Here is a 27,055-nt window from a genome sequence, read left to right on the forward strand (position 1 = left end):
CCGGGCAGGCACTCGACCCCCGCGAGACCAGCACGAAGGGCAGGCTGCAGAGCCGGCGCATCGCGGACCTCGGCATCGCCCCCACCGTCCCACCCTGCGCGGCGCAGGGCGGGGGTCGCGGCAGAGCGGAGGGGCGGCGGCGGTGCCTGCGGCGGGCGGCCGGTGGCGGGGGCGGGCGGAGGCGGGCGCCCCGCGGGCTGCGGGGCGGGGGAGGAGGAGCGGCGGCCGCCGGAGGATGGGAGCGAGCGGCGTAGCCGGGGAGCGGCACGGGGGGCAAGGCCGGCAGCGCGGCGGCGGGCGCCGCGGGATCGCCCGCGTAGGGCGGCGCGGGAGCCGGGTGGCGCCGCGGCCATGGAGCGGACGAGCCCGGCGGCGGGGAAGCTGAACGCCGGCGGCCGTGGGGCGGGCGACGGGCACGGCCCCGCGGGGGGAGCCCAGCCGCGGGCGGCGGCGGCGGGCAGCGCAGAGCCCGGCGAGCTCATCGGGCGGGCGCTGGATTTCAAGAGCGAAGGGGCGCAGTGCTACAAGGACAAGAAATTCCGAGAGGCCATCGGCAAGTACCACCGCGCCCTCCTGGAGCTCAAGGCGCTGCTGCTGCTGCTGAGCCAGGAGCCGGCCGGGCAGCGCCCTCCCGCCGCCACCGCTGCCGCCGCCGGGCTCAGCGAAGAGCAGCGGCAGGCGGTGGAGGCCATCGAGGTTGACTGCTACAACAGCCTGGCAGGTCAGCGGGGCGCGGGGCGGCGGGGTCCCCCACCTTGGCCAGGCACATTGCCTTTCCCCTCTGCAAAAGAGCCCTGCCTCGCCTCTCAGCCCGTTCCATCCCCTTTTCCTTCCGTTGTCTTCCATTTTTATTTTCGTTCTCACGCCTGGCGCAGAAGTGCTGCCGGTGCACGGCTCGGGGCCCGGCTGCCTCGGAGGTTCGGTCAGGCCGCTCCTTGCACCGGCTCTCCCCCGCAGCCTTACGGTCCCCCAGCCCTTCCCCGAGCTGCTCCGGCCGCCGCCGGTGGGTGAATCCCCGTGTCCTCTTCCCCCGGGAAACAGGAGAGAAGGCAGCGGCGCGTACGTGGGATGCTCAGACTTGGAGCAATTGTGGCCCGGGAAGTGGCCAAGCTTGTATGCTGTGATTTTCCCTCAGCCCGAGATGTCCTTCAGTGCCTTCACCACAGCTCCCGTTCTGGTGTCTGTAATTAACAGTATTACAGAGAGAGAGTTCTTGTACCACATTTGATGTAAGGAAGGGGAAGGGTTGGGGTGCTGCTGCAATAGCTCCAAATAGTACTAGATATAAAAAGAATTTTTTTTTGGCGTCTTAGCAATGAAAGTTGAAAGCAGATACCATACTGCCTTTCACTGCTGACCACTGTGGTCACTAGGCATTTGATCTCACTCCCGTTGCTCCCTGCCATCTGTTTAGAAGAGGTGCTGCAAGAAGGTGGAGGGGAAGGGCGGGGGGTTTAACTACTTTGTAGTCTGATTCTGAAGTCCTTTACAGAGACAGAACTCCCGTCGACTTCAAGAAGCTGTACCCAAGCGAGAACTGCAGGCTCAGAGGTTATTTTTGGTCCCTAGCAGGGCATGGATTTTTCCTTTCCAAGCCTGAAAGCATCCCTGAAGCAAAAACTTGTGCCTAGGTATGCACAGGGAAGAGAGAGTTCATAACCTGGGTGAGGTGCACAAAGTGACAACGTTAATAAAGCTGTGTTGTTTTTCCAGAAAGGTGAAGGATCACTCACTACCCTTTATATCCTTGGGGGTGGGGAAATGGCAAAACCCAGGACATTGGTATGTCAGCTGTCATCATCACTTGGCATTCAGCTTTCTAGACAGTTGGTTAGCTTTTTTTCCTGTTGTTTAGTGCTAAAAAAGATGCAGCATAAAGCAAATGGTTTGAAACACCAAGCCAGCATCTTCCCTTGTCTTAATCCATGACAATCTGTTGTACTTGACATACCCTTTGAGGTGTAATGGTGGGGAACAGCTTAGACCCCTTTCATCCTGTTTTCAAATATTCATCCTTCAAAAGCCTGTTGAAATTGCATAAAGGGAGAGGCGGGTGAGATTCCAGAGGGATACCACAGGTGTGGCTTTGTCTCTCTGTTCACAGGTTTATTAAGATCCATTTTGTATTTGGCAAGGATCGTTTAGATTGGCAAGGTTATACAAAGAGCCTGTAGTACTCTGAACAATATAGGTTGTCAAGTTCTTGGGCTCAAAAAGCGTGCTTGCAGCCAATCTCTCTGCTACATATAAAGGAGATGTGGTAGGTAGAAGGTAAATGAAGTGGGAAGGAGAGGTGGGATTCACCCCTGTGGCACTTTCTGCTGAGTACACAGGTTACACTTGCTAGAAATGGGTCTGTTCCCGCTGACAAGAGTTGTCCTGCGTAATGGTCATTTCTTTTAACTGTTGGTTGTATTTGATCTTGTTAGTGGTAACAAACACAGTGTGAGAAACATGCTCCCTCCTTAACCTAGATCTGAACAGATTTTTTCCTAAATTTAACCAGTGTGAACACAGGAAGAGATGAATATAATTAACCCTGGAGTGGCAAGCAGTGCTTTTCCTGGGATAACCTCACAGCAGGTCAAGCTGTTGTTTTGCACAGACGGTTGTCACATGTTTTCAGTAGATGGCACGCACAGAGCAGAGAACAGCATTTGTCTCATCAACCCGTAGCTTCATGTGGCTGCTGGGCTGCCTTCAAGCAGCCAAATGCCCTGCATGTCAGAGGGAGAAGGGACTGTGCAGTGGAACTGGAATTGCAGTGTTGCTGCTCCTAGCCCAGAACCAGAGCTTTGTTTCTAGCAGGAGGATCTGCAAATACTCTGAAGGGAAGAGGCAGGAGGGAGCATCCCCAGAACTGTCACCGTAATTAGTGTACCTTTCTAATCGCAATTTCAAGAGGTGCAGCGGTGGAACTTTATTTTCCAAGTGTGCTGCAGCAAAAGCCATCAGTTTCTCTACAGAGAGGCACCAGCGCATTCCCTTGGAGTTGAAGGCAGTGTTATCTGACCCTGCGAGAAGAGGAGGTGCAGGAAGTTTTGCTTCTGAGCACAGAATGGGTGCCTGGAGCTGTTTTTAAAACAAACAAATCTGCGTAGTGCCAAGAGCATCACAGCAGTACATGTTAATTCTGGAGAAAGCCTTTTTTTGCTTAGCTCTGATGCATACCCGGTGGCATTAGCAGCTGTCATCTGAGTGTCCTTATTATCAAGTTCTTTTAGCACCTCTGCTTACTCTTCTGGCTTAGCATTTTAAGAAACCCACCTTGCGTTTGCGCTGTCATTTCTCATGTGGCCACCACACATCCACCTGTCAGAGAGGCTTTGCATCACCAACAGAGCAGCACACACACAATTGCTTGTTTAGCTGCAGCACCCCAGTCAGAGGAGAGCATCAGCTACAGGTAAATATGCATTTAGCCAAATAATTAGGCGAGAAGTACACACCCAAAGGGGATTTGGGCTAATTTCATGGGTGAAAGCTGGGGTTGGTTGGATGATTTTTTTAAATCCATGTGATTACACAGAGTAAGAACATGCAGACAAGCATGAAACTATTGTCAGTGCCTGTATTGCCTTACAGAATGTAAATTTAGGCACAAATGCACACGGATTCTATTTAAGCTTTTGTAGAGCGCCTTCATACTGTGAGGTGGAGTGGGCAGCTCTTGCATTTAATCAGACCCTCGCAATATTCAGCGTGTTTTCCAAGGTCCCCTGTTGCAGAGCTATGTGGCATCTCCATGACCTAAACTATTTAGCCTGTTTCAAAGGGTCCCAAATCTGCTGGGTTTTAAATTCTTGTGACTGTAAATCCAGCCTTGGATTTTCACTGCTTGCCATTGGCAGTGCTGCTCGCATTTCTTTCAGTAAGCTACTAGCTGGGCTTCAGTTTAAGCTCTAGGAGTTTTTCATTAAAGGAACTCCCCTTCACATCTGCAAAAGCCAATGCTGCTGTGTTCTCACAGGCCTTTCAGTACCTCTCCATTGTCCCACAAGTCTTTCTGATAATGTCACCAAAACCACAAGCAACAAGCAGCATGGTCAAGGTTCCCAGAAATTGCTAGGGTAGGCAAAGAAAAAGCCTACCAGCAGCATACAGCCTTGTGGAATGAATGCAGGGCTGTAAGGCAAACAGTCCTTCCTTTATGACTCACTATGGTCTCTGACCTTGAGGAAATCATTTGACATCTTTTTGCCTCCCTCAGCCCTACTGAAAAATAAAGAACAGGGAAAACAATCTCACCCTGATGGTGCATGAGTTTCCCCCAAGTCAGTGGTTTGTATCCTTTCAGAAGAAGATGAGTATGTGAAGAATGCTTGCAGTATAGCAAACTGGCCAAATATCCCTCAGGAGCCCTTAGTCTTCTTTCTATTCCTACAGCACTTTGATCTAGAAGAAGCTTAAATGCTTGTAAGTGCTGCACAGAGGTAGGGATCATTTTCCTGCAAGTGCAACCATTACTCTCATTAGACACAACTGTTACTTCACTCCAGCACAAGGGCTAAAGGTTTACAGGATGAAAAGGACTATATCTGCTCTGCAGAGAGAAACAAGTCCTAATCATTCCAAAGCAGCAAAATGCTTAGGGCAAGCATAGTTTTAAGTTGTTGTTTTTCTGGTCAGGGAATGTTGCAGTGTGATAAGCAAACTTTTGCTGGTTTTCCTAAGCATGCAGAAATGCTAGAGCTATTCCTGGCAGGAGGAATGCAGCCAGGGAGAGAGCAAGCAGGGATGCTGGGGGATCTGGGTGTCCAATCCTCTCATCTCTCTGCTACCCAATTGTATTATGTTCACCAAATCTTTCCATTCGTTGAACCTCAGTTTATCTTCCTGCATTTATGACCTCTTGGGAGTACAGTAAGGCTTTGTTTATTACATGAATGTTAATGAAACACAACATGTTTACGTCCCCATTCAGGTACGTTTAGTTTACTGTAGGCGTCTTGGCAGGAGGGCACATAGCTGCACAGAGTGTTACAAAATGTAGCCATGCAAGATACATTTCAGCCTGGATAATGAGGTTTTGCTTCCTACACTAGCAGAACTATGCACTGGTACTGTCATGACTAGGCAAAGGTCACAGTGACAGTCCCACAAAACATGTCTCTTCAGGCAACACTCTTCGCATCCTCTGGCCCTAGGGTGGGCTACCAGCACTATTCCCAAATGTCAACCAGTTGCACAGACACCTACTGAGTAGTCCCACTGAGAAATCCAAGTAAAAATACTTCTCATACCTAATCCAAGTAAAAATAATAACTAAACATGAGAAAAGCTGGTAAAACTTGTCTCTGCTGACCACCCACTAGGCCTCCTCACAAGGAGTCCCTGCTAAAATCCCATCTCAGTATATAACTGTTAACAAGTACAGACTCTACCAGGACACATGGTACTGTGGGTGTTAAAGCAGTCTTGGATTGTTGCTTGATGCAAAGGGTTTATGTGCTGCATCAACAAAAAACAGCCTCTGTAAGGATGTCATGCAACAGAAAAGAGAGAATGCAGCAAACAGAGCAGGAGGTGGTTTGTACTTTCACTGATCGAGGGGGACTTTCCTGACCCTTGGTATATATGCACCTACTCAGCCAGGGTGCATGGGAATGTCTTGTTTTACAGGCCTGGTGGAAGTACTGCTCCAGGTAGGTGCAACAGCAGCAGGAAATAAACACAGATCACTGTGTGTTGGGGTTTCTTGGTTGGTTGGGTTTTTTGTTTGTTTTTTAGTGATAGGCCTAAACATGCATTTAAGAAAGAAGTGGGATTTGAAGCCATAGTAATGAACTACTCTTTAGAAATACTTGCTATTTTATTGCCTTTTACTTTGGAGAACAAAATTCTCCATGTTCAGGGAGTTTCTCATGCCTAGAGAGGATAGGATGGAAATACATCCAGATGCTGGGGGGTGGGATGGGGGAAGAGAAAGGATGGCAACCTGCCACCAAACTTGGTTCAAGTGATACATGTCTGACAGCATCTCTCTTGCTGAGGCAGAAGATGCATTTTCCTCTGTATAGATCACTGTTCTTCCAAATGTTTTCAAAACCTGAGTCTCTGGTGGTTTTTTCTGCACTTCTACCACATATTTAATTCCCTTCCCTTTGCATGAGGAGAAGCCTGTCTCAGCTGACTTTGTCATGTACCCGAAACAGGTTACTGAAAGGGTATAGATTCCTGGGCCAGATTGCCCAGAAGAGTCTTGGTGAGCTGAGTCCATGGGAAATATAGCAGGAAATATCACCAAATATCACAAAGCTTCAAGAACACAGCATAAAACCCCAAAGAATACCTGTTGTTCTTCACAGAATCACAGAAGCATTCAGGTTGGACAAGACCCTCGGGATCATCAAGTCCAACAAGGCTCACCCCTAAACCATATCCCCAAGCACCACATCCAAACAACCTTTAAACACATCCAGGGTTGGCAACTCAGTCACCTCCCTGGGGCAGCACATTCCAATGCCTGACCACTCTTTCTGTGAAAAACTTCTTCCTAATGTCCAGTCTAACCCTAGTCATAGCTTGAGGCCATTCCCTCTTGTTCTATCACTAATTATCTGTGAAAAGAGACAAGCACCAGCCTCTCTACATCCTTTCAGGTACTTGTAGAGAGCAATGAAGTCTCCCTTCAGCTGCTTCTTCTCCAGACTGAACAGCCTCAGCTCCCTCAGTTGTTCCTCCTAAGGTTTATTCTCCAGGCCCTTCCCAGCCTTTTTGTCACCTTCTGCACTTGCTCCAGCACCTCCACGTCTCTCTTGTATTGAGGTGCCCAAAACTGGATACAATACTCAAGCCTCACCAGTGCAGAGTACAAGGAGACAATCACCTCCCTACTCCTGGAGTTCTCACCTTGAGAACACTGGTATGTTTTCTGAGAGCTCTGTAGTAGCATGTCCTGCCAGCTGTACTCCATCCTCTTCTGAAGTGTTGTCCTAGAGTTTCCTCTGTTGAGTCACAGCCACTTATACCTCCACAGATTTCCAATGGTGCTGTGCTGAAGACAGTTCAGCTGGTTCAGTAAAACCAGTAAAAAAATCAGTAAAATCTGTAAAAATCACATCTGGTCTGCAATCTATTGCTAAATACACCCATGAGCTCCATGGTTTCCTCCTTTTCTGAGAGCTGGGCCACATCTGCATGGTTCAGCAGGAGAAGCATCCCTCTCTTCACTTGAGCTCAGACACAGAATATTCAAACCCAAGTGCAGACTTGCCTCTCCATCCTCTCTCCTAGAACTGCTTCAGCAGCACATCCCCTGTTCCTTATCAGTGTCCTCTGCACAGTACAAGCAATGCTCCAAGAATGGAGGGTCATCAGAAGCTTTCACATCGAGATCTTAGGCTGAGATCTAATGTGCAGTTGATAAAGGAGCTGCTGTGAGGAAAGGAGCAGTAAAAGCAAACAGAATAAATAAAAGGGGAGTTTTAAATGTTGCCAGGTCCCAGTTTCTTGATGTTGTGCTATCTCACAGAAAATAATATGCAAGGACAATGAAACCAAAGAAACAAAATGAAGAAAGGGAGACAATATGAAAAGAAGTTTGGAGAAAAATGCATTGTGTGCTTATTTTCATCTTTGTTCTCTCACTTCATGGATGAGAAATTGATGTAGAAGGAAGACAACTGTTTATTAATCTTGTTTTCAGCTTGCTCAAGCAACCATACCAGTGACTAATACTGAGGACTAAAAATTATTTGCAAAAGAGTCAATATTCCTATAATTAACTAGAAATTTGTTACTAATGGCTGCCCAGGAATTTGTCTCCTTTTGTTTATTCCTGCACTGCACCTTGGATGGGAAACAGTAAGCTTAGGACATTGATAGATGAATGCAGGTAAATCTTGTGGTGGCGTGGAGCGTTACTGTTTTGTTCTATTTAACAAAGGTTGTAGCATCAGTGCAGCTTCTGGAAGCTTTGCTGGTGCTGTTGAAGGGAGCTTCAGCTCAGACACATTCCCTTGGGTAACGCTGGGGGCTTATAGTAGGACATTGTAGCTTGCTGTGTTCCTGTTACACACTTGCCTAGGCAGCTACAATGGCAACCATTGAAGGTGGGGCTGGAGTAGACAAGTCTGTCTTAGTATAGCCATTTGGAGTTTGGGGCACTGCTAGAAACAATATTAAGACAATTCATGGAAACAAATTAGGCACAGTCACATTTTCTCTCTGTGATAACCCATGGCAGAAGTGACAGCTGGGAGCAATGATCTTTAGCTGTCATAGCTTGACATGCCAGAGCTCATCTGTTACTATCCATAGGCTATAGCTAATGTCACAATCTTCACTTCAAAATCCACTCCAGTCTCCCTACTCTCCAAAATTCTTGACATGCCATTGCCCTGAGGCTCACAGGCTGGAGAGCACCATCTGCTTCTCCTTGGCTTTGTCCCGTGTACCCAGTTGTCCCATCATGTTTCTCAGCTCAAGAGTCAAGACTGCTTATGCAGTTCATGCCTTTACCCTTTGAATTCCTCTACTGGCCCTCCCAGTTCCAATGTAGTTATGTCATATTGCTTTACCTCCTAGACTAAATTTTGTCCTCTTCAAGGCTTCTCCCATCTCTGTTCTGCCAGTGAAACTTTCTTGTTCTTTTTGTTCTCATACTCTGCCCCACAGCACCTTGTTGCACCAGATTCCTTTGAGCTGATTATGCTTGCAGTAGGTTGGACCTTTTTTCCCTTCCTGGCTGTTCTCAAGCTGTAGTACCTGTAATACCATCTCTGCTCTAATACCTACAGGAAGACAGTTGGTGCTGACAACTTATTTATGTATAATAAGGAAGAACCCCTCTCTACAACAGCATGTACAGGTGCAAGTATATGACTATCTTCACATCCATTGTCATGCACTCCCATTGATAAAATGACCAACTCCTCCAATGGCATACATTTTAACACACACTCGTCCTCTGTAGCCATGATTACAACCTCACCCATCACAGCAGCATGCATTCATCTTGAAAGCTTTGGACCAAGTCACCACTCCTGAATGGTTCTGCAGCAGCCTCTCCACTGGGGTTGGGTCATGGAAAGCAATGTTGTGCTCTTTGCACCTCTAGCAGTTGTGGATCTGTTTGTCAGAGACCCCAGAACTGCTTGACAAGCCCTGTGGCCCAAGCTCCTAACTATCAGGACATCTGAGTTCTATTCACTCATATGTAGCATCTGCAAGGCACTAACTCCTTACATGTCCCTCCATGGAGAGAACAACCGTCTCTAGATTGCTGTGTAAGCATTTCAGAACGCAGGACACTTGGTTGCAAGGCTACAGCATTTTTTCCTTCTTCAACCTGTCCATGTTTTGACAGGTCAGCTCTCTGCCCTACTGAAGTGAGTGCTTTTCTAGCTACTACTCAGTATTCCCATTCTTTAATAAGAGCACTGCCTATTGCATTTGCTTGCTGCCAGTTTAGGGGGCTGTCATGTAGATTGTTCTGCATCAATGGCAACAGCAATTCATTTCATATTGGAGTGGCAGGCAGCAAAACTCTCCTAATCTAGCCATTGATCTAGTTGCCTGGGAACTGCTGGAAAGGAGCCTCTCTGTCAACCAGCAAGGAGCCACCAAACTAGCTTTACTCAAACTTTGGTTCCAAAGCTCCTGTTAATGCCCTGGTTACACCTGTCAGTTTTCATACCTCTGATGTTACTCTGCCCTGACCACCTCCGAGATATCTAATGAGCTTATTCTCTACCTCAGGAAATTCAAGAGAGGTATCTACCTCGCTATAAGTCACCTTATTCTGTACAGCAAGAGCGTTCAGGCCTGTCATGGTAGACCCTAATCAGGCAGTGGTAGAAATTCACTACCCATCTGATCCATCTGTAAGGCTTAGCCTAACATACAAAGAGTGATTTCAGATCAGCCCAGTTGGATGGTGCTTTTCTTAGCCCAGCTACCCAGAGTTAAGTCTTTCAAGTTGGGTAAGAGCTGTTTGCTGCTACCTGAAGCAGATGGAGAAGAGAATACAAAACAAGCAGCAGGGTATCCTTTCCCCTGCATATTCCCCAGTGTAGTGAGAGAGGAAATTTACTCCTGGAAGCAAATTAAAAGCAAAGGAAATGTTTGGGATTTGAAAATGTATATCAAACCTTTAGTGCTTCCTTCTGCTACTCTTGGCTTGATGTTACTGAAAAAATATCTACCTTTGGTGTCCTGCAGTATCCTTACAGTCATCATCTAAGCTACAAATTCACCCTCAAATGAAAAGCATCTGTGACACAAAGAATGATCTTTCAGCCAGCTGCAGAGAAGAAGCTGTGAGAATTCACATATCTCTACCCCATTCCTGCTCCTAGAGAGGGAATGGGCAGAAAGATTGTTTCCCCCACACTTCCAGAGAACAAATCCATGGAATGGTCACAGCCTCTCACAAACAGGCGCTGCCCAGGGAGGTCATCACCCTACCCAGCTGATCTTGCAGAAGCAGAATGATTAGGCAAGGAGTCTGCACAACACTCTGGGAAGCCATTGTAAGTCAGCCCTAGCCCTCGTTCTGCAAAGGCACCTTTTTTTTCCCCCTTGTCTAATGCTTCAAAGAATCAAATCAGAATCTCAGCCCCATGCGTGTAAGCAATGATTTCCACCCCCCCTTCCCCAACAAACTACATGGCTCAAAATTCAGCCTCAACTCCTTCAGTCACCATGGGGTTTTATTAATCCTAGCACAATTCAAATCCTAGATTACTATCCTCTTAAATGCTTTGCAGTGATTAATTGCTTAAGACACAGTAGTGCATTCATATTGCAAGGAAATCAGAGCAGCATAAGATCCTCCCTCATCTATATTGGAAGTACAAAGAAAATATATTCAATTTGCTTTATAGATTCTCTACTATGCTCAGACCAAGGCAGCTCATGAGCTTGGTTTATGTGGTGGAAGGAGGTAAATTAAATTAGTAGATTAATGCAAAATAATTTTTTTAAACCCAGGGCTGATTAGCTTGGAGTACAGTGCCAGAAGGTATCATGGAGTTAAAGACTCTAATAAGGTTAGAAAAGAAGGCTTAGACATGTAACTAATCAGAACATCCTCTGCTGTGTTAGATAGGATAAAAACTGTAACGTAAATATTACATTTTCATGCTTGAGAACCACTGCTAACCGGTTTGGATTTATTAATAAACTTCTCTCAGATTCTCATTTCCCTGTCCATAACTATGTCACATGAATGACTCAGTCATCCTGTGATCCTCTAGCATATTCACATCCTTTTCCTCTTTGACTGTTTCCAGCTCACGTATTTTAGCCAAAAAAAAAAAAAAAAAAGAGAAAATCTTAATAGTCCCAAAGAGTGCAATCTTAAATCTTGTATTGCCAACTGCCATCCCAAATAAGAGTACTGCTGTGTACCAGGTTATGTTACCAGTTTCACATCACATTGTCATCTTTGTCCCTTTTGACAGTGCCTTGAAACTTCACAGTCAGTAGAGCACTTTTGCTGTTACTTATCTCCTCCTTATCAGCCCTGTGTGCTCCGAGGAATGACAGTAAGCAGAATCTTAGAGTGGGCTGCCAGACACAGGCTCAACAGCCCCTTTGAGAACTACTGGATACCTTTTGATGTGTGGAAACTTCAACATATTTTAGTCACTAGTACTGTCTGTCTCTCCTAGACAAGCTAATCGAAACAGTGAAGTCAGGGTTTTTCTTCCAGAAGAGGAACAAGGAACTTGGGATCAGCAGAGAACTGAGGAGACCATGCCATGCACTGGAATGAAAGCATGGCCAGGAAGGCAGGATGGGGAGGCCCAGCTGGTATCTGTCTACAAATTGAGAGGCAGAGTGAGAAGAAGGGGATAGCAGCCTGGAAGAGGTGGCTTTCTTTGGTCTTTCCAAATATTTGTGGGTGCACACTTTGTTTAGCATTAATTTCTCCCTATGGAGAGAGAGAAAACCTGTCATACAGTTTGGTTTTTCATTTTCCACACAAGCAGAAGCATATGAGGATGATTAGGATTTTTCGGTACCTAGAGAAGAGTAAAGGAAAGCCACTGGCTGGGAAGCTGTACTGTCATCCTGATACTCCCATTTCATCCCATTAAAGTTGTCTGGGAACTAGGAGTCAGCTGATCAGGTTATTGCCAGATATTATCAAGCTGTCTATAATTATCTTTTTATTGGTGAGAAGCCAGAAAATCCTCTTTGTTTGCAAGCTTGGACTAGAGAGAAAGAAGAGAAATATTTCGTGGAAGAGATTGTTTGGAAACTACAGACCCTCATTGATGTCTTAGCCTAGCAGTGAAATTTCATGCAGCATTTCTGTAGGTGGGCTGCTGGTGGGAAAGATGCCTTAAACATCTCTTGAGGAATGCTGGGTTGCATTCTTGAGAGGCACAGCACACCTGGAGCTTAGTGTAGATACAGATGCTTTACTACCTCTGCTCTGTTCTCTTGGTGTAGGCTTATGTTCCCATGTGTCCTACGACTCCTGTTAGTGCTGATCCAGAGTGAAAATTTAACACAGGTTAAGAATCAGGCTGTGCCATCCAAAGGTAGCCTGTGGGGCCTGTACACTCAAGGTCAATAACTTTAGCTTCAGAGAAATTTGTATAGCATTCCAGTAGTCCAGATCATCTTACACTGTACATCCAAATCACAGCAGGTTAAGATCAAGGTGAATTTTAATCTAAGATAACCCTTTCCACATCTCTTGAGACACACTTTACCTCATTTATTTTAGAAGTTAATGATCATTTAAATTACTAACACATGGCTCATTTTTTCAGTCTTAAGTAGTAATGGTATCCCTTCCAGTTCTTCCAGTGGCTGCTGTAAGCTCCATGTGCTTTTTGTAAATACCATTTACACAGACTGCAGCATGCAGAGATTAATGATGCATCCATCAGAATAGAATAGAATTAACCAGGTTGGAAAAGACCTTCGAGATCCTCAAGTCCAACCTATCACCCAACACCATCTATTCAACTAAACCATGGCACCAAGTGCCTCATCCAGTCCTCTCTTAAACACTCCCAGTGATAGTGACTCCACCACCTCCCTGGGCAGCCCATTCCAATGGGCAATCTCTCTTTCTGTGAAGAACTTCTTCCTAACATCCAGCCTAAACCTCCCCTGGCACAGCCTGAGACTGTGTCCTCTTGTTCTGGTGCTGGTTGCTGGGAGAAGAGACCAACTCCCTCCTGGCTACAGCCTCCCTTCAGGTAGTTGTAGAGAGCAATGAGGTCTCCTCTGAGCCTCCTCTTCTCCAGGCTAAGCAACCCCAGCTCCCTCAGCCTCTCCTCACAGGGCTTGTGCTCCAAACCCCTCCCCAGCTTTGTTGCCCTTCTCTGGACATGTTCCAGCAACTCAATATCTTTCCTAATCTGAGGGGCCCAGAACTGGACACAGGACTCAAGGTGTGGCCTAACCAGTGGCATGGTTAGAAAATGCTGTCTATTCCAAGACAACTTTTTGTTTTACTCCTCCTGGTTTTTTTTCCCTTGTTATTGTTGTTGTTATGTTACAATACTATTTCTACCCAGACACTTTAAATCAGAACAGAAGTTATCACTACCATGTTTTCTCCCCCCCCCACCCCCGCCTCCCCCTGAGTAAAAGCATCACTGTGAAGGATACCAAGTCTTCTCAAGTCTCCTAAGTATGACTCTCCTGGTCTGCTCTATTATTTTGAGTCTATATAAAGAGATAGGAGAACAAAGCCTGTTCAATGATATATAAAGGTCTTAATCAAATGCTTGAATAAAACCCTGAGGCAGCAGCATGAAAGCATTTATCACATGTTTTCCAGAGTAGAACCAGGGCAAGACTATGCACCCTCTTCTTGCAATTGAAACAGATTTCAAGCAAGCTGCTGGCTGCTATACTTGGGGCAAAATCAGATCAGAAAGCAAAGTATTGTGCAGTTAAGTTGTGGTTATTTCTGGGAAAAACACTTGTCAGTTTGTGAAATACAAACTGAGTTTGTAGTGGTTGGTGTACCTAGCACTTGCTAAGGAGTAATAATCCACACAGACTATTCAACTCCAGTCCAAATAAATACAGCAAAGAGGGAATGTCCACTTCAGTTTTAAGAAGAAACGGGTTTAGCTGCTTCTCTTTGTAGCAAAACAAAACCATGAGGTCTTGGGTGACAGGCTGGACTTGATGATCTTTGAGGTCTTTTCCAACCTTGTTGATTCTATGAATACAGGCTGGTTTTCAGTCTAAGGAATGGAAAACAAGGGTCCTTTGGATTCAGATCCTTTTGCATGGTTATACAAGAGTGGTTCAGCCACATGATTTACTGTAAGCTCCTGCAGAGGACACCAGATCCAGACTCCAGGGCTGGCCCTCAGCATTGCATTTCCTGGTGAGTACACCCAGCAGAGAAAAGAATGATTCAGAGCAGGAATGTACTTGTGGCTAAGTGATCTATCTGCTAGAGGAGCTGCTGCCATACACACCTAGGGAGAACAGTTTTCTTTGAATTTCTTGAATTTCACTGCTATGAATGCTTTTTTTCAGTCTCCAGGCTGGTTGCACTGGATCTCTCTACCCCTAGCACCTTGTCCCAAACTCACAACTTCACTTCTGCCTTAGGCTTTCCCTTTTCACTCTTATACTCCTTTCATCACCTCAACAGTTTTATGCCTCTGTGCCCATGTGGCTCAGCCCTCATCTCCTCCCCTTGAAAGCTTGCCTCCCTCTGTTTCTGTCATAACAGAAACAACTCCTCTCAGCTTGGTTTCCTCTTTCTGCACTCCTTTCTTCCTGTGACCAGTGAGCCAGTTGGAGCTCTTTTGCTCTCCAAGTTTCCAAATCCCTAATTTTTCCTCAACTGGATTGTGCCCAGCGTGGACAGTCAGTGGACTGGGTACTAAATCCTAAAGCATCTCTTCAGAATACTATATGCTGTGCTATACTGGTTTTATTTTTAGAATATTATCACTTGGCCAGCTATAGATTACCCCAGTGATGACAGAAGGCACCTGCTTGACACAAATGATACCTGCCAGATTTCAGCTTGCAAAGCCAAGTGATGAGTAGGCATCAGACAAATCCAGAGAGACAGTCACCAGAGATCTTCAGCAAGGTACAAAGAAGTTATGTTTCCCTGGCCTGTTTCTCAAAAATACCTGAAGGGTCTTGGCTGACATTTCCAAAGGCAGACATTGCACATGGAACAGTTGAATCCAAAAACTTAAAAGACTATAAAGTTATAAACAGCTGACTCTCTCCTACAGGGGAAGGTACAAGGCAATCATAAAAATAGGCAGCACTGCTGGCTTACCTGAGTGACAGCAAACAGTAAGCAAGGCAGGAGTTTGTGAAACAAGAACTTGCAACCCAAGGTATTCCTGGAGGGCAGGGGCATTTTCATCTCCCAGAGCAACAGCAAATGGAATTCCTGTTATGACTAACTATGTGCTGAGCCCAAGGAACGTGCCACAGGGTAGGGATACACTAATGTTATTTGCAGAGTAATTTGGCTCATTCAAGTGTTCTGTAACATAGAAGAGTCTTGAGCCTTGCCTACAGCAGGAATTTAGCTGGTGACACAGACTGTCTGGAGGATTGTTCTGACATGGAGATTTACCCCTTGGTGAAAATTGCCAGGTGGACAAGGTTCCTGATACTGTTGTTCAAAATCTCCATGTTAAGACCTGTACATACATCCTACTTCCAGGCTTAGATCTTGGCTCAGCCAGAATTAGAAGGCAAAAGTTTGGGCCAAGCTGTGCTATTTGCACAGAGGCATTCACACAGAAAACACTACAGAAAAGTAATATCCTTTCTTAAACAAAGAGGTAATTAACCTTTGGAAGAAAAGGGATCCTTTCTCACTAGCACCTGTCAAGTTTAGATATCTTCCTCAAAGATACTCAGGAATTCAAAATTAACTCATAGAATCACAAAGTTGTTTCGGCTGGAAGAGACCTTTATGATTATTGAGTCCAACCATTGACCTAACACTGCTGTGGCCATTAAACCATACTCTGATGTGCCATGTCTAAGCGGTTTATTCAAACACCTTCAGGGATGGTGACTCCACCACCTCGCTAGGCATCCTATTCCAGTGCTTGACCACTAACTCAAGGTGCAATAAACCAGAATACAAACCCCTCAGTTGCCAGGATTTTAGTTACAAGTTCCTACCATTTCTAGTGAGAAAGGTTATAGGTGTGATCATGCTTTGGCTCTAAAGGTGCTTTAATCTTTGTTTTGCCTAACCATGTGCTGAACAAGGCCACATAAATTTGCTCTAAGGGTACCAGATCTGTATTACAGCATTCAAATTGTTGCAACTCAAGGAACTGGCTGGCATAAATTGAGTCCACAAGTTAAAACACAAAAATCTAGGCTTAACACTCCTCTTATGAAGAAAATCACCCAAACTTCCTGTTTCCTTACTTAAACATCAGCAATCAGGGAGCATGAAGGACAGGGCCCCTCCATTGGAGGTAATAACACTAACCTTCTGCTGCTGCCCTTAGCACATTTCACACCTAGTAGTTTCAAACCACCTTATTTTATAGCAGACAGGGTCTCTTCATGACCACATGCCATACAGGTTTTAAAATACAGTAGTTATTGCTTAAACTGACACAGTACATCAGCTGCCAAATTGAGAACAGATAACCAAGTGTGATGGATAACCATCACATGCTGTGGGGAAGCAGGACTCCCTACACTCAGAGCTGGAGACATGTAGCCCCCAGATGCTGTATTGCAACGAGACCTGCAGGGAATGGTTGCCTGTAAGTTTACATCTGCAAGTCAAGGGCACCCTTCCAATTGCCAGAATGCTACTAGAGATGGTGCTGTGCAGGTTCAAGCTCATTCAGTTTTGGGAAAGCGGAAGAGCTGAGTAAATGTCTCTCTCTGGTCTCTGAGTGAGCTCTGTTCCTCAAAAGGATTCACTGGGGGCCTATTATGAAGTAAGAAAGCAAGCAATGAGCTGTTTGATGTGGTAAACAAACATTCCCAGTCAAAGATGCAAAACCAACAGAGTTTTCAAAACAGTTCTCTTCTGACTGAATTAGGTAGGAAGTCTCTTCCATCTGAGAGCTGAATTACTAACAGCCTTGATACTTGTATTGAATCAATCAGGTTGGAAAAGACCTCAGAAATCAAGTCCAACCTATTACCTAATACTTAACACCTCATGACAATTAAATCATGGCTTCAAGTGCCACATCCAATCCTTTTTTGAACAGCGCCAGGGACAGGTGACTCCACCACCTCCCTGGGCAGCCCATTCCACTGGCCAATTTTCTGTGAAGAACTTTCTCCTCACCTTGAGCCTAAACTTCCCCTGGTGCATCTTGAGACTGTGGCCTCTTGTTCTGCCACTGTTTGCCTGGGAGAAGAAACCAATCCCCAACTGGCTACAAGCTCCTTTTAGCAAGTTCTAGAGAGCAATAAGGTCTCCCCTGAGCCTCCTCTTCTCCAGGCTAAACAACCCCAGCTCCCTCAACTTCTCCTCATAGGGAGAATCACAGCCCATTAAGGACTGCAAGCATACACCTCTGAATATGTATAAAGGAGACACTCCCCTCAGGTTCATTTCCAAGAGCTGCTTCCAACACTGGCTCTTCAAATGGCCAACTCTTCCAGCAGAACTGTTTCCTGCACACCCATCTGCTCACTTTGTTCAGATGAACACATGTCTCTCCTGCCAGCCATGAGGGACTGACTGCTCTCTGCCATGTGCACGGTTACTGGGGATGCCCTGCAGAATCTTTGCTGGGAGTGTGAGTCACCAAAAGAACCTAGCTGGATATCTTGAAGCCCATTTGGGTTTATGAATTAGCAGGCTGTGGAAGAGATTTTTGTTTCTTTCAAACCAATCCATGAAGCAAGTCTAACATGGAATTGTTTTGTTAATAGACACGAACAGACTGCCTGTCATTTTTCACAAGAGTAATTTCTATGGCTCTAACTGGCAATACCCAGTAGTAAATGAACAGAGAGACTGAAATCCACCCCTCACAGTTGTTCTGAAAGGCAGTTTCATAGAACATGAAAGGTTGGATCAGAGTGGAGGTGTGCAGAAAGCTACTGCCACTGCCGGACATGCCACTGGTCAGCAGATAAACACAGCAATCTCCTTTCCAGGGTTGTGAAGCTGGCAGTAAATCTACACACTCATCTTTTTAGTAGCTTCAAAAAATAAAGGAAAACAAGGCATAATCATTTCAAGCTCTGTGAGAAATGGAGTGAGAAAAAGCGACGTTTGACAAGTAGGAAGGGACAGACTCTGGATAAGGAAATGCTTCTAAGCTTTTAGAAACATAGATGCACTTAAACTGGCAATAAAACAGGGAGCAACCAGATGCCTTTGAAATACCCATGCACTTTAATGGCAAAAGCTGTTAAAATATATTAGGAGTCCATATTAAAGCAAATGGGACAAAGCTCTCATTGCTAGTTACTGTGTCACTCAAGCAAATGCACCAGTGGTGGGGCTAGTTCTGCAGTCCTTGCTCAACACCTCTATACTGTCAGTTCTGTACTGGTAAAAGCCTGTTTATAGTTGTTCCCAGTTAGCTATTTAAGCTTTGAACATGTACTTAGGTTAGGCATATATTCTGTCCATGCTAACTTGTCATAGACTTGGGCTAATCTAGGTTGAAAAGAATCCCTGGAGGTCATCTAGCCAATCTCCTGCTTACAAAATGTAAAGTGAGATACAGAATGGGTGCACAGATTACTTTTAGGGGTGCAGGGGAAGGGGATCAAGAACTGTATCATATTCCTGACCTAGCACTGTGTCTTCTCAGCTGGAGATTGCAGTTAACATGCAAAAAATGAAGCCTGGCAGTTCACTGGTGACACCTGAACTGTGATGACTTGGATTTCCAGGAGCAGTGAGTCTCTTTGCCAGAGACACACTGAGTAACACCACCTGCCATGGGAAATTTCTTTCCATGCCCTGGCACTTGACACTGCCAGCCTCTGAACTGTTCCTTGCAGCAACATCCTGCCTTCTTTCCCCAAAGTATGTCAATTCCAAAGCTGCCTTGGGTTACAGAACCAGGTGGGCTTGTGGACATCACAAATTTCTTCCTTCTCCCAAAGATTGTGACTGCACCGTGTCCTGTTCCTGTCAGTATTCCCCAAATAATTCTTCATGCTGACTATGCCTGACAAAATTTAACCCACCAGAGTAAGCACTACAGTAAGCCACAAACAGGGCTGTAAAGTATGCCTCAAGGATCTCCCCTTTGCGTTTATTTCGCTCCTAGCTGTGGAAAGCTCAGGATGGGGATGTTCCTTGATGTTTATGCAACAATTGTCCTTCAACGCACAGTCCTCAGTGCACTGTTTCTTCAGTGCGTTTGCCTTTTCCTTGAGGAAACCAGCAGAACTGACCTCTGGGGATGAACCTGTGCTGCAATACTTAGCAGAAAGCACAAGCGTAGCACATTTGTTCCCTGTCTTGCAACTCCAGGTGGTCTCTGGTTTGCTGGCAGCATGAGAGCAGAGCACTTTGTTCCCTATAGCAAAACTCCACACAGGACCTCCTGAATAAAAGGCAGTTAGCGGTTATTTGTAAATTTTAACAGGCTTGGATTAAGACAAATAATAGACTTAGATGTAATTTAGTTCCTTTTTTCCCTTGTCAGAGATCTGATTACCTTTTTGTACTTTCCTGAGCTCCAGCCCTCAGTCTGCAAAGCGGTAACTACAAAAGAAGTTGTTTACATTCTCTCACCCTCCCACCCACCCACGAGAAAAAACAATCCCTTCTCTTTGCGATGGCAAAAATAGAAGCATTTGTATTTAAATTGCGAACAATCGGGTTTGGCAAACAATCCCTCTCACTGCACCCTGTCTGAATTACGGGACTGAGTCATTTCCCTCACCTAAACCGCTCGTTTTCCCCGTGCAGATTGCAGGGCAGGGATAAACACGCCGCCGGCACTAATGTTCTACTGTCTGTCTGTTTGCCCATCATCCCCATCCCCTGCAGCTTGCCTGCTCCAGGCTGAGCTGGTGAACTACGAGCGAGTCAAGGAGTACTGCCTCAAAGTGCTTCAGAAAGAAGGCGAGAACTTCAAGGCCCTCTATCGATCAGGAGTGGCCTTTTACCACCTCGGTGACTTCAACAAGGCTCTCTACTACCTGAAAGAGGCAAGATCCCGCCAGCCAACAGGTACGGGGAAGCGGGCATGGGCTTGGCATCAAGCACTTTCGCATTTCTTTTCAGCAGGCACCGCCTGTCCCTGACTTAACTGTGCTGATTTCCACAGGGATGAGCATGACTCACTGTGTCCTTAGCTGTACTCCCCTTCAAGCGCTCTCGTAGCGCAGCAGGGCTGCAGTGCCCAAAGATTAACCACTGCCGAGGCTGCGGCATGACCGGGAAGGCAGGCAGTGTCGCTGGAATGCTGCGCTGTGTGTGGAGGGGATGCTGCCTCTCTTGCCACCCCTAGTTTATTTTTAAAGAAGAAAGAAGGATGGGGAAGAGTGTATCCCGACCATTAAATTTTTTTGACCTCTTGGGAAAAACCTTTTTCCCCCTAGCAAAGCCACGAGACTATTTGCAATCCTTACCAGCCATGCCTTCCACCATCTCAGTAAAGAGTTAGGGTTCTCCTTTGATCAGAGACAGATATTTAGTCACAGAGCATACATCAGGATGCTTCAGCTTTTGCCATGAAATTGGCCACTTTCCTGATAAAGTGCCTGTCATTCATGCATCAAACCCCAACAATTCATTTTGAGACAGCAAAGAAATTACATGTTCAAACAACTTAGCCTTTCCAAAGCAACCAGCAGGTGGGTAGAAGGCCATGGTATGCAGAGATGATGCTTTTACTTTTCAAATAACACTAAGGAGATAAAACCATGCTGTGGTTTAAACAATTTCTGTTAAAAGAATAGAATTTAGTAATACTTAAAAAAGAAATAATAAAATCACAGGAAAGCAAAATGGAAGCCAAGTTCAACACAAACCCCATAGAGCAGCTCTTCCACCTGAAACTGAGAGGAACAACAACTGGACAGGAAACAGAGTGAGCCTGGGTCCTGTAGAGCACAGCACAGATGATGTTCATTGAGCTAGAGCAAGCAAAGGAGGCTGTTTGAGCTGGCTGTTCCTGATATCCTACAGGCACCGGCCTTGCAGGGCTTGTGCAGTGGCTGTGTCCTGAGGAAGCACCAGAGAGGGTGCACTTAAGGGTGTCCTAGGATCTCCTTCCTCTTCCACCTCTCATAAGGGTGCCTGGTCCCATCTGCCACACTTGGCCATGGGCTCCAGGCAGTCTGACAGCACAGCTGTGTACCCCACACTCCCTGAGCAAATGTGCTTAAAAGATCAGTTTAGCCTATTTTAGTTTACATCATGCCCTTCTGCTTTCAGCCCTTGCCAGAACCAGGAAATGGAGAAGCCTATGCAAGAGAAAAACAGTTCATGGAAAATAAGAAGTTATCCTAACCTTGAGGTTCTGACTAGGCTCAGGAGTGAAAAAGTCCTTTTAGGTGAACCACTCTGCTTCTACTTATAAAGTCATTGTTTCTGTGCCTCCCCCACCCTGATATCATTTGTTTTGTATCCCTTATTTTCCTCTTGAAATAAATACTAATTTATTCAACAGCAGCAGCTTCAAATACCACAGCTTGCTGCAAAAACATATCAGAAAATGTCCCTGAAGGCCCTCAATGTATACAAAAAGCAGTTCTGGCCTTCAGCTCTGCAGCTTCCCTGTTATTATTAGATTATTCAAGGCTACTGTTTCAGTATTTTATTTATGATTATGGAAAACTTGAAAGATATTCAGGGGAAAAGAGGTGGATACATACAGTTAGAAAGGATGAGGTGTCAAAAGACAGCAGTAGGAACTAGGTAGCTGTATCATGAAGAATTATGTGACCAGGAGTAAGTCAGTGTACCTGCTTTCAGTGTCTCCATCTGCAAAATGTGATTGTGTTCCTTTATTGGAAGTTTCATTAGGATCACTGGTAAAAGCACTTGGTTATTATTACAGTCATGTTCTCTGGAGTTTTTTGTTTTGTTTTTTTCTAATAAGGAATGGTTTGGGCACAAATCACTGGCAGTTATTCTCTATGGTGAGTGAGATTTTAAATGGTGAAGAGGAATTAGCTAACAAAAGGTTTTGCTGCTCTGAAGGGCTGTCAGCGCAGCAAATCCCTTATGGCTATTTACTGTCTGAGGGTGAAGGCTGGGTTTGCCCTGGTTTCTTATGCTACCTCCAAACAAAAATCACAAAAGCAGATGGAAATAGCACAAGATAAGTGTATAACCCTCCTTACTAAGGGAGGGGGAATCCATTGTTGAGTTGTGCAAAGCATACAGACAGCCCCCATAAACTTTGTGTTCAGAGACTGGTGCAGCTTGGGAAGTCAAACCTACAACTTATCTTCAAGCCCTCATTCTGTTCTTTCCCCTCAGTGGCGCCATATCACTGAGGTACATACCGACTGGGACTGAGACCAGAGCATCAACTGGCCTGGTCACGCGAAACACTTGCAGCTAGCCTCTGCTAGCCTTGCACTGAAAGCTCACATTCTGACATCACACAGACTACACATACAAGTTAAGTTTGCCATGCTGCATGGAGGGGGCTCACAGCTGAGCTGAAGAGATGCCTTCCTCGGCTTCTGCAACATAGAAGTCTTGGCAACAAAATGCAAGCCATGGTGCTTGCACAGCAGATAAGCAACTGGGCTCTGAAGCTACAGGGAGAATCACAGAATTACAGAATCACCAAGGTTGGAAGAGACCTCAAAGATCATCAAGTCCAACCTGTCACCACAGACCTCATGACTACTAAACCATGGCACCACATGCCACATCCAATCCCCTCTTGAACACCTCCAGGGATGGTGACTCCACCACCTCCCTGGGCAGCCCATTCCAATGGCAAACAACTCTCTCAGTGAAGAGCTTTCTCCTCACCTCGAGCCTAAAACACCCCTGGCGCAGCTTGAGAAGCAGCAATGACCTTCAAAATGGCAGGACACCACACTGCACCAAGGATACAGCCATGGTCCTAAAACTCAGGAGACACACACGTTCCCATTGCAGCTTTGCCAGCATCTACTTACATTAGTTTTACCCCTCATCTCAGTTGTACTTACATGGTATTTCCACACCATCAGAAGGGGATCACTTCTTCCTCATTGAGAGATAGAGTCTTCACAAACATTTACACATAGCTCTGAAATACTTCTGTAGGCAGAGCTAGTATGGTGCAATCCTATTTGATGTAAAAGGCTCCACAGAGATGGGGCTCTACTTCTGTAAACTGTGTGCTGCTGTTATTGCTCCTTGAGAAACTCACACCCTCAAAAAGGAAGCAAAACATGCCAAACCCTGCCTGGGAGATTTATAATTAGCTCACAATGGGAGTGTCTCCCACCCTCTATCAGGCTACACCTCGTTTTGTCCCTGGCTCCCTAGGCACGTAACAATCTTCCAGGTGAGTGAAGTTGTGCCATCAGCAGGTAGTTGCCTCACCTGCAAGCCAGAGGGAGCTGGCAGCGTTTCATTGCCCTATTGTGCTCCGAGCCCACCTCCACTCCCTCAGCGGAGTCGAGTCCTGACAGGTGTAGTTTCCCAAGATGTCATCATCCTTATCACTATCACCTGCATGTCACAGACGTTCAAAGTGTGAGCCTCAGCAGTAGGGACATGTACCCAGCCTGGAGCCACGGGAAGCCCAGGAGGCTGCAGAGCAAAAAGCCTGCAGTGAGGTGCAGGTAGTGCAGCAGGACTCTGGATGGACTCTGTGCCCTGCTGCACTGGGTTAGTCACCTCCCTGTCATGTGCACTGGTGTTATTTCAGGCCACAAATTCAGGACTATTCTCTCAGCTGAGCTGCTTCACTCTGGGAGGCTGTACAACTGAAACCAAAGCTGGTTTTAAAAAAGCTGCTTTAAATGTTGCTGGTAGGATATGGTAATGTGTGAGCAGCCCAGGACATTGGTGCATCTTATCTAACACAAGCAATTGCAGAACTTAGAACAGAATCATAGAATTGTTTTGACTGGGAGAGAAGTCCACAACTGCTAACCAAGCACTGCCAAGTCACCACTAAACCAAGTCCCTCAGCAACATATCTGTGTTTTACACACTATATTTTCTTGGCTCAGTGAGAATGTCCGAAATGGGGCAAGTAACTTAATCACTGAATCCCACCCTCTGGACTAACTAGGATGCAGCTGAACCTGAAGACTCAGCAGGGAGACCCACATCACCAGAGACAGCTTGAGATGTCACCCCAGCATTATCATAGGGTACTGCTAACCCATAGCATGTTTGTGAAGAGCTCCTCTGCATGAAGAGAAACTGATCTGAGTGTTCTGTTTCAGCTCTGAGGGGAGAAGATAGACATCCCCTTCTCATGTTTAAAGGAAACTTTGCCCCCTCAACTGCTTTGATGGGTGCAGTAGCCACACTTGCTAGTGCTGGGTATGTTAACAGCAATGTGTTCATTTCTTTGAAAGCTCAAGCACTTCTCATTTCCCTAGCTGATGTGAGGCACAGTGCTCTTTGGGTGAGGAGACAAGACTGCCCTCTGACTGTGTACTGCAGTGTGCTTCAGATAAGTTCCTGAAGATCTAATAACTTATATGGACTAAGCTGGGCCTGGTTTGCTGCCTAAGTAAGACTATGAGCAGACCTCTGTTTTTTCAATCAATATATAAGTTAAAGTGTCTGGGTTTTTTGCTTGCTTCTGATACCACATGGCTTTTGCCACTATGTGGATGCCCAGTGCATGGGAGGTCACCCTCATGACAGTAAGTCAGCATGATTTGAGAAAGGATCGATCATGACTGCAAAATCATGAGGTCTGTCTGGAGACACATACATGTTTAGATCAGCCTGTGCTTCAGGGTGAACAGGTTCCTGCATTGCTGATGCCAGCAAGTAAAACAAAACTCACATGTTCTGTGTGCTGTGATGATGCACTGAAATACTGGAAAGAAAAAGAGGGCTCAGCTTACCGGATGCACAATGCTGGGATCTCACAGCTCTCTACAGGGATGAAACAGTGGTTCTCTGCTGCTAGAACTTCATTAGACAGCGTAGACAAGGCAGTATGCAGCACACAGCATAGGACAAAAATGCTGATAGAATGTCGTGGTGGAAGGATTTCCAAATATGAAATTGAAGGAAAACAAAGGTACAAAGAGAATGTGAAGGATGCTCTTCCCAGTTCAATTCATCATGGAAAAATATAAGAAGTGTGAAACAGGCTGTAAAAAGAGTAGGAGAGCAAAAGGGCAGAACATAACTGTATGCAAAATGCCTGTAGGGGGTTGTGTGCAGTCACTGAGGGAAGGGAAGCTAGTGGAGGTGATGTTCCACAAGAACAGGCAAGGATGACCTGGATAATATCAACTGTGCAAATTCAACTGTGCTGACCAAATGTAATCAGAGAGAACATAAAACTAGCTGAGGCAAAATTGAGAGCAGCAGGGATAGCAAGTACAAGTCAGACCAGGTTCTCCAAAACCCAAAGCAACAAAGCTTGGTTTAAAGACCTTTTCCTACTGATGTTGTTTCTGAGGGCAGTGCTGGAGCCATGTTGCTCCCCAGGTGATACACCAAGGATGAAGGTGCAGTGTGTGTCTTTCTCAGAGAGTTGTAACCACCATTTGTGCATCTGTGTGCTCTTTCTCTGCAGATACCAATGTCATACGATATATCCAGCTGACAGAGATGAAGCTCAGCAGATGTTCCCAGAGAGAGAAAGAAGCCTTGTGAAAATGAAGCCACTTCAGTTGAAGTGCCCGACGGGAAACATTTCCTTCCTAGAAGCTCATTTGGTGGATTTTCCTTGTTTGCTCTGCCTCATCCTCATCTCCTCCTCCATCCACTCTCCCTTGCTCTTCATTGAATCCCAGTTTTGAAGAAAAAGAGACATAGATGCTGGATATGGCTGCTTGCCAACTGTGGTAATACCCCATCCCTGTGGCAGGAGAGCAAAATGGCTACAGCCAGCACTGTTCCAAGACAGTGTCACACACCTGGAGCAGGCAATGCTGGGGTTCCTTTCTGGTCCTGAGCTGACTGCTGATTACCTGTTAGGCAAGCAACCCCTAGAACAACAACTTCTTGACCAGGCAAGTTGGAAAAAATGTTTCCTGCTCTGAATGATCAGTGCAGCTTGGAAGAGCTAAGAAAGCAAGAGAGATGCTGGTCACTTCACAGGGGATAGCAAATGCCTTTTTACCATCAGTTCCTCCTACCTGCTTCTCCAGCGTGTGCTGTTGGTCTCCAGTGAGAGCTCACATGCTCCCAGTTTAATGCCAGTGAAAACTGTTTCTGAACATCCTCTTAATGAAAGCACAGAGCATCCTACGAACCCCCTGCAGAGCTGTCCTGGTGCTGGAGAAGGCTGTGGGCTACCACAGAATATTGAACGGACTTTGAAAGCGTGGTGTACAGTGTGAGGGAAAAACTGTGAAATAATTCATTAAAGGCAAATAAAAATTATTAATAGGCAACCTGTCCAGGCATTGCTTTTGAAAGGGACCTCACAGATTCCCAGTGGCCAGACAGCCAATGTTGTCTAGTGGGGAGGCAGCATGGGATGGGGCATGAGGGTTGTCTCCATTCTTAACATGGCTCTACCAATGCCTTGTTGTCTGACTTTGGGCAAGTCACTTAGTCTCTCTCTGCCTCAGTTTCCCCATCTGTACACTGGAGATGACAATCCTTCCCTACCTCAAAGGGGTGTTGTGAGGATGTATGAGTTAATACAGTGATGTACAGTGCTAAGGATTACTAGTACATTGGCTTGAGGTCTTGATTCTCCCACCTTGTGTTGGTGCTTCCTGTGTCCTATTTATTCTTTTGTAGGAGAACATGGTGCTGACAAACAGGGCAGGACCAACAACTTTGGAGCCTGTTTCAGCAGCCTATAGGTCTGTCTAGACCTCCTTCCACAGTATGATCACTTCTAAGAGCTCCTTGGCTCAAGGGTCCTCTTCTGAAACTGCCAGTAATGAGATCAGTAAGTGCCACAAACACATTTCCAGTGTGACTGCTCTGTAAGTGGCCCACAGGAGCCTGCTCCCAGTCGAAGGATGTACATGAGTGGTCTCATCCCATGGTGGTCAGTGTGAAGAGAGT

General features: G+C 45.9%; 1 protein-coding gene across 1 annotated transcript; it reads left to right on the plus strand.

The window, feature by feature from the left end:
- The first annotated feature begins 214 nt into the window (after nt 1–214).
- Nucleotides 215–26,498, plus strand: TTC9 (tetratricopeptide repeat domain 9). The gene is made up of 3 exons (XM_068162130.1): nt 215–721; nt 19,922–20,104; nt 25,605–26,498. The coding sequence occupies exons 1-3, from the start codon at nt 352–354 to the stop codon at nt 25,682–25,684; spliced, it is 633 nt and encodes a 210-aa protein (XP_068018231.1). The 5' UTR covers nt 215–351; the 3' UTR covers nt 25,685–26,498.
- The last annotated feature ends 557 nt before the right edge of the window (nt 26,499–27,055 follow it).

Source organism: Melanerpes formicivorus, unplaced genomic scaffold, assembly GCF_026170545.1.
Source record: "Melanerpes formicivorus ecotype bairdi unplaced genomic scaffold, bMelFor1.0.p_v2 SCAF_62, whole genome shotgun sequence".
In the NCBI taxonomy this organism is placed as follows: Eukaryota; Metazoa; Chordata; class Aves; order Piciformes; family Picidae; genus Melanerpes; species Melanerpes formicivorus.